The 12673-nt window shown below is 41.6% G+C and overlaps 1 protein-coding gene across 4 annotated transcripts in view; it reads left to right on the top strand.

The window, feature by feature from the left end:
• kdm4aa (lysine (K)-specific demethylase 4A, genome duplicate a) overlaps positions 1-12673 on the top strand; it is a 112465-nt gene that overhangs the window by 61873 nt on the left and 37919 nt on the right. For all 4 annotated transcript variants that reach the window (XM_085983211.1, XM_085983209.1, XM_085983210.1 and 1 more), the window contains exons 5-9: positions 3769-3962; positions 5374-5423; positions 8008-8111; positions 9753-9890; positions 12004-12278. In XM_085983211.1, coding sequence (XP_085839337.1) covers positions 3769-3962; positions 5374-5423; positions 8008-8111; positions 9753-9890; positions 12004-12278 — 761 coding nt within the window. The remainder of the gene's footprint in view (positions 1-3768; positions 3963-5373; positions 5424-8007; positions 8112-9752; positions 9891-12003; positions 12279-12673) is intronic.

Here is a 12673-nt window from a genome sequence, read left to right as displayed (position 1 = left end):
ATCTAGTGGGAGACAGTTTGACTCCTGGTACCAGTCTAGTAAATCTAGTGGGAGACAGTTTGACCCCCGGTACCAGTCTAGTAAATCTAGTGGGAGACAGTTTGACCCCCGGTACCAGTCTAGTAAATCTAGTGGGAGACAGTTTGACCCCTGGTACCAGTCTAGTAAATCTAGTGGGAGACAGTTTGACCCCCGGTACCAGTCCAGTAAATCTAGTGGGAGACAGTTTGACCCCCGGTACCAGTCTAGTAAATCTAGTGGGAGACAGTTTGACTCCTGGTACCAGTCTAGTAAATCTAGTGGGAGACAGTTTGACCCCCGGTACCAGTCCAGTAAATCTAGTGGGAGACAGTTTGACCCCTGGTACCAGTCCAGTAAATCTAGTGGGAGACAGTTTGACCCCCGGTACCAGTCTAGAAAATCTAGTGGGAGACAGTTTGACTCCCGGTACCAGTCCAGTAAATCTAGTGGGAGACAGTTTGACCCCTGGTACCAGTCCAGTAAATCTAGTGGGAGACAGTTTGACCCCCGGTACCAGTCCAGTAAATCTAGTGGGAGACAGTTTGACCCCTGGTACCAGTCCAGTAAATCTAGTGGGAGACAGTTTGACCCCCGGTACCAGTCTAGAAAATCTAGTGGGAGACAGTTTGACCCCCGGTACCAGTCTAGTAAATCTAGTGGGAGACAGTTTGACCCCCGGTACCAGTCTAGTAAATCTAGTGGGAGACAGTTTGACCCCCGGTACCAGTCCAGTAAATCTAGTGGGAGACAGTTTGACCCCTGGTACCAGTCCAGTAAATCTAGTGGGAGACAGTTTGACCCCCGGTACCAGTCCAGTAAATCTAGTGGGAGACAGTTTGACCCCCGGTACCAGTCCAGTAAATCTAGTGGGAGACAGTTTGACCCCTGGTACCAGTCCAGTAAATCTAGTGGGAGACAGTTTGACCCCCGGTACCAGTCCAGTAAATCTAGTGGGAGACAGTTTGACCCCCGGTACCAGTCCAGTAAATCTAGTGGGAGACAGTTTGACCCCCGGTACCAGTCTAGTAAATCTAGTGGGAGACAGTTTGACCCCCGGTACCAGTCCAGTAAATCTAGTGGGAGACAGTTTGACCCCCGGTACCAGTCCAGTAAATCTAGTGGGAGACAGTTTGACCCCTGGTACCAGTCCAGTAAATCTAGTGGGAGACAGTTTGACCCCCGGTACCAGTCCAGTAAATCTAGTGGGAGACAGTTTGACCCCCGGTACCAGTCCAGTAAATCTAGTGGGAGACAGTTTGACCCCCGGTACCAGTCTAGTAAATCTAGTGGGAGACAGTTTGACCCCCGGTACCAGTCTAGTAAATCTAGTGGGAGACAGTTTGACCCCTGGTACCAGTCCAGTAAATCTAGTGGGAGACAGTTTGACCCCTGGTACCAGTCTAGTAAATCTAGTGGGAGACAGTTTGACTCCTGGTACCAGTCTAGTAAATCTAGTGGGAGACAGTTTGACTCCCGGTACCAGTCCAGTAAATCTAGTGGGAGACAGTTTGACTCCTGGTACCAGTCTAGTAAATCTAGTGGGAGACAGTTTGACCCCCGGTACCAGTCTAGTAAATCTAGTGGGAGACAGTTTGACTCCCGGTACCAGTCTAGTAAATCTAGTGGGAGACAGTTTGACCCCCGGTACCAGTCCAGTAAATCTAGTGGGAGACAGTTTGACTCCTGGTACCAGTCTAGTAAATCTAGTGGGAGACAGTTTGACCCCCGGTACCAGTCTAGAAAATCTAGTGGGAGACAGTTTGACCCCCGGTACCAGTCTAGTAAATCTAGTGGGAGACAGTTTGACTCCTGGTACCAGTCTAGTAAATCTAGTGGGAGACAGTTTGACCCCCGGTACCAGTCTAGTAAATCTAGTGGGAGACAGTTTGACCCCCGGTACCAGTCTAGTAAATCTAGTGGGAGACAGTTTGACCCCCGGTACCAGTCCAGTAAATCTAGTGGGAGACAGTTTGACCCCCGGTACCAGTCTAGTAAATCTAGTGGGAGACAGTTTGACCCCTGGTACCAGTCCAGTAAATCTAGTGGGAGACAGTTTGACTCCTGGTACCAGTCTAGTAAATCTAGTGGGAGACAGTTTGACTCCTGGTACCAGTCCAGTAAATCTAGTGGGAGACAGTTTGACTCCAGGTACCAGTCTAGTAAATCTAGTGGGAGACAGTTTGACCCCCGGTACCAGTCTAGTAAATCTAGTGGGAGACAGTTTGACCCCCGGTACCAGTCTAGTAAATCTAGTGGGAGACAGTTTGACCCCTGGTACCAGTCTAGTAAATCTAGTGGGAGACAGTTTGACCCCCGGTACCAGTCCAGTAAATCTAGTGGGAGACAGTTTGACCCCTGGTACCAGTCCAGTAAATCTAGTGGGAGACAGTTTGACCCCCGGTACCAGTCCAGTAAATCTAGTGGGAGACAGTTTGACCCCTGGTACCAGTCTAGTAAATCTAGTGGGAGACAGTTTGACCCCTGGTACCAGTCCAGTAAATCTAGTGGGAGACAGTTTGACCCCCGGTACCAGTCCAGTAAATCTAGTGGGAGACAGTTTGACCCCTGGTACCAGTCCAGTAAATCTAGTGGGAGACAGTTTGACCCCCGGTACCAGTCCAGTAAATCTAGTGGGAGACAGTTTGACCCCTGGTACCAGTCTAGTAAATCTAGTGGGAGACAGTTTGACCCCTGGTACCAGTCTAGTAAATCTAGTGGGAGACAGTTTGACCCCCGGTACCAGTCTAGTAAATCTAGTGGGAGACAGTTTCACTGCTGATCCCTGTCTTATTATTTTACAAATCTACTTGAGCAAATTGCATAATGTGTTTTCATAACTCAAATTAGATCAGCATAAAAATGCTATAGCTGGGTTGTGGTGTTTGAATATTCCCACTTTTTTAATTCTTCAAGGAGAGCTTGCACATAAGTTCAAATTGACCATGTCATTCTTCAGCTATCTATGCTCAATGCCTTTATTCTCTCCTTTCTTCCCCTGCTAATTGAGATCTGAAGCTCTCTGTATGTGTAGGGTGTTGCTGCTGCTTAGTTTCAGTAATATTCTCTCCACAGTGAACAAGGGGTCTGGGTGCTATCAGTGTGAATTAGCATAAGTGCCTGGCTCGTAGAGTAGAAGTCCCGAAGAAGCAGACTTTTCATTTCCTTTTCTCCGTGCCTCATTATTGTTGTCTGAGATAATGGGTCAGACAGCTGTTTCCAAATCTCTCTGACAGTGCTGTTCCACGCATCCTAGTGGCTGGTTGTGCCCGAGTTGCATGGCTGATTGCCCAGGTGTGTCTCTGTTCCCTCTACTGTGCCTGGCCTTCACTCGGCAACTTCCAATTGAGATCAGGTACATGCTGATTAAGGAATTGCAAATGTAGAATTGTGTCTCGTTACTCAGTGGAGCATTTGTGAGGGTTATTGTAAATAAAAACACCGCTTGGGACTCTGTCCTTTGACAAAAAGTTACTATTTAACTGTAGTTTTTTTTCTCATGGTGGACCTAATTTTCCAGGACATTTTGTGGTCGTGGGGAGTGAATGGGGTGTAATAATCTCTTTTGTATAGAAAGGAAAGGTTGGATTGTCTCTGGACTCCTTCATATTCACACAGGATTCATACAGTGTGCACCTTTAGTTAATTTCTTTGTAGTAAAAACCGTTTTAATTTTGCGCATTTTCAAATTTAGATTTTTTTTTTAAAACAAAATATTTTGCTTAAAGATATAATTTCCTGTTTGTTTAGGGTGTGACTGAATGGAACATTGGGCACTTGAACACCATCCTGGATGTGGTAGAAAAAGAAAGTGGCATCACAATTGAAGGTGTCAATACTCCGTACCTCTATTTTGGAATGTGGAAAACTACCTTTGCTTGGCACACCGAGGACATGGATCTCTACAGCATTAACTACCTGCACTTTGGCGAGCCCAAGTCCTGGTAACAAGCTCAGATTTAGCTTGCACTCTTCATATTTGTTTCTTAAACATATAAAGCATCCAGCCTATTTGGAAATGGGAATGGAATGCCCATACACACCACTTGTACAGTACCATTTATGTGCCCACAGCAACCAAGATTATTGAAGAAAAGCATTGGGGTTTTTTTAAGCAGCAAAATGCATAAATCAGAGTTCCCAGCAAAAATAATACGCAGGGAAAATGCAGCAATGTTTACTGAAAAATTGCAAGGATATGGGGAAAGAGTGGGACTTACTGGATTGTTCTTCGAAAGAGCCGGCACAGACTCGGTGGGCTGAATGGCCTCCTTCTGTGCTGTACTATTTTTATGATTCTATGTGGTGGCAGGGCGAGCATTTCTGTAGATGATCCCAACATCTACATACCATTTTAAGAGGTCTGTATGAGCAGGACAGGCCCCATTGCCTCCATTTCAAGTGGGTGAGCAGCACACTGGGCATGCCCTTGGTGACTGTTGAAGTTCAGGTGACGGATCTATATAGTTAACGTGAGGCCTATACTGGTAACATGGGCTCCTTTTCAGCACCACAATCACCTGTAGGGAAACTTGGCAACCATGGGCCTGATTTCCCATGGCCTGCCTGCAAAGCTTCACACCCCGTCCAGACCATGAATAGTTTACCTCTCTGTTCCTGAAGTTTGTGTTGAGCCTGGTTTGAGAAGTGCACAAAGTTCAATGGTAGAGTGGAAATGAGAAGTGAAATTCAAGGAGCCCAGGGTCACCGTTGTGGATAGAACAGAGATTTTGCAGCAAAGCAGTCACCGGTTAGGTGTGTATGCTCTGCCCAATGCAGAGTGCACCATGATGGTTGGGGGTTAAAGCAAATTAAAGGGGTTTTTTACTCCATATTGGCTGTACTATAACTCACCTGAGAGTACTTGATACTTACATGGAATACCCAAGGTGAAACGCTTTTGTTCCCAAGCACTGACATCACTTGTGTTGTGCTGACTTAATATAAAAACATAGCTGTACAAATAATAAATTAAAACAAATTACTTATTCCAGTAGAATATATCTAGTTTGGCAATTTAAAGTGCATTATTAATCAATCATTATTTATAGGCATGTTTTATTGCTCTTCCACCTGAAATAAGGCAGCATAATTTGATGGTGATCTATATTATAGACAACCTGTGCTATGGCTTGTTCCAGGGAAAGTCAGGACAAAGGGAATTTTCCTCAGTGTTCTAGTGATGGTCTCGGTATGGGGATCTGCAACTTCTTGAACTTGACGCTCCAACTAGTGGTAGAATTGTGCAGCTGCAGGCATGCTTGCGTGTCACAGAATGGTGGTGCCAGAATAAGGAGTTTGCAACATGTATAGCAAATTTTATATATCTAATAACTGTATATTATATTCTTGCAGGTACACTGTTCCTCCAGAACATGGAAAGCGACTGGAACGCCTGGCTAAAGGTAAAAATGTGTACTGCAATCTGTTTTGTCTTGGTCTGAATTTCTGCCTTGAAATAGCTTAATTTGGAAGGTTAAGTCTAGGAGAGAATTTTCTATTGAATGTATGCCCCCATTTTATAAGTTGTAGGGAGGATGGTGAAGGGTGAAAATATTAAACAGGTTTTGTTTGACTTTTTAAGGAACTATCAACTTTCTCACTGTTGGGATAACATTTCCATCCTTGCTGGCCACTTTGTGACATCACTCTGGAATGTCCTCCTTGGATACAATAGCGGTTGTGACCTGCAACAAGTCTGAGATCCAATCAAGCTGCATGGCCCCAGGAAACCACTTGTTTGGATTATGGCTCCAGATTGGAGTTGTCTTTCTCACTCACCTTTCTCCAACTACCCACCTTTCTCCAACCACCCCCCACCCCATCATTGTCGTCTCATGCAATCACTCCAGAATCCTTCCTGTTGGTGATCTTATGGGAAAGGCTTGTGGTTTTTTTAAGAAGTCAAATCAAATTTTCTCTCTCTTCAGTATATAAAATGGAGGGCGGGTGGTGGTGCTACATTAAATTTAAAAAAAAAAACACTTGCACTCTTTCTTTACCCCTCCCCGGTCCCCCAGCCCTGATTTTCCTTCTCGAAGGGACAACTTTGGGACCAAGCCAAAAAATGTATTTTCAGGTGTGTAGAAACCTGCCATTTGGAGCTCTTGTATTTCTGGATGAGTATCCCTGGTGGCAAAAGCTATAGGGACATGTTCTGGAGTGGTTCCAGTGTGAGTTGGTGCTTCCTACTGGCTAGTTGCCCAATGTCTTTTTTTGGGGGGGTGGAGCAGCATTAAAGCCTGGACTTTTGAAATGTGATTGAATTATAAACTTTGATGAAGGTGTTAAAAACATAAAAATTCTTAATCATGCTGTTGTGAAATATGTAATTCAAACCTTATTTTGAAATTATAAATTTCTGTTACTGAGGAAAAGAAGGGTGTGGAAACATTTTTTCATAAAGTATTTTGATTTTGATTTATTTCTCTCTTGCTTATTCGTATGTTCTTCTCGCCAGTCATTCAAGATTAGTTGTTTCCTCAAGTCCTTGATAGATTCTGATTAGCTTTATGGCAGTTTTTCTTAATTTTGATTCACACATGCCTTACACCTTCAGTTCTTATTTTCTACTGTTTTACTTTGAGACACAAACATGTGATTGACTACAAAAAGTGGCAGGCCATGTTACATAATAGGAAATACAAACAACTCAGACTTTCAGTATGTGAAAAAATCTATTTAATTTCATTACGTTTACTGATGCTCATCTAAGTCATTTTTAATTCTTCACCGAAGTGCAACAAAAACACTTTTTATTTATATAACTGCATTATGTGAAAATACAGTTATTTAACTACCAGCAATGGTAGGCACTATTTATCGTGTGTTTTAAACAATTTTATCCTTGAGCAATGTCACTGCAGAACAATTTTAAATTATGATTGCACACTTTACTACCCAACACCATTGTGGGAGCACTATCACCACAAGACAGGAGTAGCTCATGAAGAAAGCACAACAACACCAGCACCTCTAGTCAAGTAGAGTGCACAATAAATGCAACATTGCCAACATCGCCCATGAACAAATATAGCTCAAAACAAATTGTTACTCTGTAACTCATTCAAATTTTACTGCTTCATTGTTTGAAAAACTGCGTTCATATAAAACGGTGACAAATTTCAGCTGAACCCACAAATGCTGTACCAGCCATCAAGTAGCAAGCCACCAAAGAATAGCTACAAATCAAAAATGAGAACCTTTAGTTCATTTTTTCCTCCACAACTTCAAATATCCAACATTTAAAATATCAAATTATGTGCTACATAATAACAATTAAGTTTGCCTATAAAATTTGCTTTGTGTGCCATTATAAACAAACATTAGGATAGAAATTGCGGTCGGAGGCGTACCGAGTGCGTGTGGAAATCCCGAACTTGCGGTGCGTTTCAAAGGGAATATGACGGCGTACTCTGAGTACGCTGTCATATACACTGCAATTTCAGGGCCATTACTACTTGGAGGTGTGAGCCTCTCAAAGACCTTCGGCAATGAGTTTTCCTTTATGCTGGGGTTCAGATTCCTTTCCTAGGCTTTTTTTTTTTCATCAGTGATTTGGACTTTTAACAGCCAGAGCCAATTTATTAAACTGTTTTTTATTTTAAATGTGAACAGCAGCAATGCCACAATATCTGATTTCTAGTCATGTTTAAACATAATTATTTCCTTGAGTAAGTAGAAAGCAACAATAATTATAAGTGCCACGTTAAACAATAATATATTCTTGCATGACAATTTTTCCACCCTCTCTGTTCATATGAGCATTAGAGTTTAAAATTAGTGAAAAGCAATTTTGACAGAAAATGTTTCTTTGGAGGATGATGAGTGTTTTGGAATGAATTATCAGGTGATGGGGAGTTCAAGGTACAGTTGGATAGTAGGCTGGGAAAAATTGGAGAAATGAGCCAAATAGCCTTTCCTTGTCCTTGACTTTGTCTTGTTTTGTGTATTAATTTGTAATTTTTTCCGCTGATTTTTTTAAAATAGGCTTTTTCCCAGGTAGCGCTCAAAACTGTGAAGCTTTTCTGCGCCATAAGATGACTCTGATATCACCTTCTATTCTCAAGAAATATGGAATCCCGTTTGACAGGGTATGTACATGACGCTATTGGGATGTTGTACATTATACTGCAGTAATGAGATTTGAGTATTCTCGACTAAATGATTCATTGGGCGATAGGTTTGATTTTGTGACTATGGGGGGGCTAACGTGTCTGTGCTACTGTTGCATTCTATTTCATGGCTGACTTTATTTCAACTAGTTTGCTGTTGGAGCTTGTTGATCAAAATACATGAGTGAAGTATGTTTAAACCCATGCTGAATATGATGGCTATAATTTACTGTGCCATAAATCTGCATTTTATTGATTTCTTAAGGCATTAAAAACTCTTGAATGTGTAGAACAAACAGCTGTGCCAGGTGCAGCAAAATGTTCAAAATAAACACATGATTCTGTACAAACCGGCACCTGGGAGAGTTGCAAGGCTGTGATGTAACTGTCAAACAGTCGAGGCTTGACAACTTCAGAGTAGTTCAACTGAAACTAATATTATAAGATTTTTTTCCCTAGGTATGTTGTCTACTCATTCCAGTTGTTGGATAGTGAAACTTAATGACAAAATAATTTTGCTCATAAAAATGTTCATTTCAAAACCACTTTTCTCAGGCCACCAGCAATTGTAACAATTTCTGTATTATTTTGAATAAGGAAATAATTGTTAAAATAAGATGGTCTTCTGTTTTTGAACAAGAAGCTGATATTGGAGAGATGCATTTATTACCCTCTCGGTGCTCTGTTGTCTAGATTCCTCGTTAAAAATTAAAAAAAAATAAAAATTCTTCTAATAAACTCCATACTAAATTGCTGATGTAGTTTTCTCCTATAATTCTTCAAACTGGCTTTTTGCCTAAAGTGTTCATTGGTCACTTGTATTTTACTTGCCTGCCTCACCAGAGCAGTGAAGTGCTTGTCGATCTCATATTCAACTTGTGGACAATAATCAGGAATATTTAATGTTTCTGCTTGCATTGACTTAAGATGTATTTATACTGTGTTAGTAATCGGAGGATGGTAGCTGCAGAAATGACCCAGCCATTTGGCAGTACCTAATTTGTGCTGCCCAGTTGTTGCTGCACTCTTCAGGATAGGAAAGAGCTCTGCATGGTTACATGCTTGTGCAAGGTACTGCTCCTCTCAGTACATTTTAAATGTTTTGAGAACGGGAGTGTCCGTTTTATCAGAACACCTTGCAAAACAAAAACTCTGCTTAAGTTTTATAAAGTGCTCAAAGTCCGACAGACCCCCTGAACAACTTAAACTAGTCTTGACACAACAACCGGTCTCCACTGCAGCTCAAGTGACCATTCAATTTAGGAGTATTTCTGAAATGCCTATTGATCTACTGTTTTAATTCTTTTTGCGCTGTGCTTGTACCGGGTACTCTGTTACCAGAAACTATGTGTTAAGATTGTGTGCCGTGCACTACAGACTGGTCAAACATTAATCATTACAAATCTCTATGCTTTGATAGGGGGAGAGGAGTAGACAAAGAGATTTTCCCCAGCAGTTAATTCTCAACCCTATCCATTTATGTCCAGTTGATTTGCTTAATATTTTAACTTTGTTTTTGCTGTCAATTAGTTGATGGAATTTGTCTCAGTTATTTGTATTAGGGATGTATTCATTCTAAGAGAATATTCACCTTTTACCCAGCCTTTTATTAATTCCTAGGTAACCCAGGAGGCAGGGGAGTTTATGATCACATTCCCCTATGGTTATCATGCTGGCTTTAACCATGGCTTTAATTGTGCTGAATCAACAAACTTTGCCACACTTAGATGGATAGAGTATGGGAAGCACGCTGTTCTGGTATGTACTGTTTCTTGTATTTTATTATTGACCTCCAGCGGTGACCATCAAAGGTTTTTATGATACCTATTGACTTGGGTTAGTCCATTGGTACAGATTAAAATTACATTGTCATGACTGGTTTAGAATTACGATTATGCATAGTCTTCCATATTTAATTTAAAAATCTGTAGCAGGGTTTGAAAGTCACTTTTATCTGGTGGGTTAAACATTTTTTCATACAAGAGCAGTATCTCATTGTGCATTTGAATTGGAAAGAAAAACTCCCCGATACTTTTGAATTGACATAACATTGCCAGTGTTATTACTCATGGGTAGTCTCTTTTTCGGAGCACAATTGTGACGTTTAGCTGCTAACCTGGCCAATGCCTTTAAGACCGCAACTATCAAAATCCTGGAAACGCAACTAATTATAAACTGCTGAAGTAAGAGAGTAGTTGTAAATTTCCTAGGTGACCTTTGGTGTGAAACAGACGTGCATAAATACAGGTTTAGAAAAAAAATAGCCTTTGCAAAGGCCTAAGAGGAGGTGTTAGTCTGTTGTTCTATATCGGTTGGTTACACGTGTACTGTTTGTGGCCACGGTGACAAAGTATCAAAGAAAATAGGAGCAAGGAAAAAAAGGCAAAAGATTGATTACAGTACAGGTAGACTATCCTTTATCCGAAAACCTTGGGACCAGCTGTGTTTCGGTTTTCGGAATTTTTCGGATTTCAGAAGGTTTTCATCTCCGTATCTGACAACAAACACTGTTGCTTAGCAACAGCTTGTAAACACTCGGGCCCTGCCTTGGAAGCGTCTCTGAAGCTGTTGCTAAGCTACAGAGACTCTTTCCACAGCCTGACTGTTTTTATAAAAAAAAATTAAAAAAATGCTAGGGGAAGAAAAAAAACCTAGGTTTTTTTTCTTCCCCTAACAAAACGGCTGCTGATTTCTGTCGTTGGATCGAGGTTTCCGGCTCCCCCTGCTCCGTATCTGAATTCCTTGACTTAGCGGGGGTCTGGGGCTCGACTGCCGCCGCCAGTTGTGGGAAAGCCGGATATCGGCTGACTCCTACACTAAGCTGGCCCGCAAAGGTCGGGGAGGGTGGTGGGGGGGGAAGACTATCGGACGGGCCGCTGCAGCTATCGGACGGGCCACTGTATTGTTGGGTTCACTCTCCCGGTACCTCCTTCACACTGCCCGGCTCGGCCTGCAATCTCCTACCCAGGAGGGAACTCTGTGACCCTCTGCCCTGCTCACAGGGAAAGGCAGAGCTCCCGGACCACTCCTGTCATGTTTGGCGCCACTCGGGTCATGTCGTGCACACGACTTACGCTCCACGAAAAAACTTTCGGTTTTTAGAGGTTTTCGGAAGTGCGGATAAAGGATAGTCTACCTGTATCAGGAAAATTGGTTTACAAGGAGCAGCATTGATGGGAAGTTAATTTGAACAAGTTAACTTTGGAAATGAATTCTATTTTTTTCACTCTTTGTCTGCTTTTGTACTGTTGCTAAATATTACATTTACAAAAATGGGCTTACAGCATAAAACTCTTCAAAGCTAGTGATGTTACTTGTGAGGAAATTTGATGAACGTGCCACAAGTTTTCCAGAGTCTGGAAGGCTTCCCAAGTATTTTGATCTGTATTTTTGATCCCAGTAATTTAGCCATTTACAAATCTGTCTGCTGACTTGTGGACAGTGCAAGATTTTCCTGCTGCATTTAACAAAAATGACTATTACCAGTTTTGGTATAGAACTAATTACAGTGGAACCTCCATTATCTGCCAGAAGTTCTGATTTTTTTTTGTATTGTACATGCCTTTGTACCCATTTCCAGTGTATTGCTGTGTATTGAATACAAGACTACAATTTGTGGACTTTTATTTACTTGCCAATTTTTGTTATCTACAAAAGTGATTTTTTACTGCATTATGGTAATCATTACAACTTTAGTGAAACCACCATTAATAAGTTCAGTTCCAGACATAGACAATATATGCAAGCGTGTATTCTTAATCCATAATGCAGTGCATTGTACTGAAACATGAAGAACCCTGCTGAAAGTTTTGATATTGCTGCACTACTCCAGCTATCTGTTTATTCACCATATCTTTTCTCTTCTATCCAGTGCTCTTGCAGGAAGGATATGGTAAAAATTTCAATGGATGTTTTTGTGCGCAAGTTCCAGCCTGAGCGTTACAAGTTGTGGAAAGTAGGAAAAGATACAAATCTTATTGACCACACACGAGCCACTCCCGAAACAGTTGAATTTCTTGGTGGAGAATTAAACTGTGAAACTGCAAAGCATTTGGAGGACCAGGATACTGATGCAGTTGAAATGGAATTGGACAACAACGCTGAGAAAGTGTCCACTGAACAGGGAGAGAGTGGTGAAATAAAAAGGTAGCATTCTTCCACTGCATATACCTTTTTAAAATGCTGAACTGGTTAAATCCAGTATTATGAAGGGAAACGTTACTTATTTTGTTTTTTTTTAAAAAAGCCAACACATTGGGGCAGTAACTGTACGTTCCTGCCTGTTCTTGAAGGGAGAAAAGTTAGATGAGAATTGGTCCGTAGCATAGAGACAGTGGGTGTATTTTCACATAACGGTAAATGTTAGTTTGTAACTTTATGCCCATGACGTTTGTAAGGAAGGTAGCAGGATGTACGTATGAGACCTCTGCAGTGAAAATATTTGGTGCAAGTTTGGAAACGTTTTATCACTGCAGCTCCTGTAGAAATATTGTAGTGTACCAAGCAAGAAATTTCATTTTCATTTAGATTCCTGAATACTT

This window comes from Somniosus microcephalus, chromosome 3 (assembly GCF_052327205.1).
Source record: "Somniosus microcephalus isolate GS21.2 chromosome 3, FLI_Smic_1.0, whole genome shotgun sequence".
Lineage (NCBI taxonomy): Eukaryota > Metazoa > Chordata > Chondrichthyes > Squaliformes > Somniosidae > Somniosus > Somniosus microcephalus.
The sequence above is the reverse complement of the archived record's forward strand: the minus strand, read 5'-3'. Positions and strand labels throughout refer to the sequence as shown.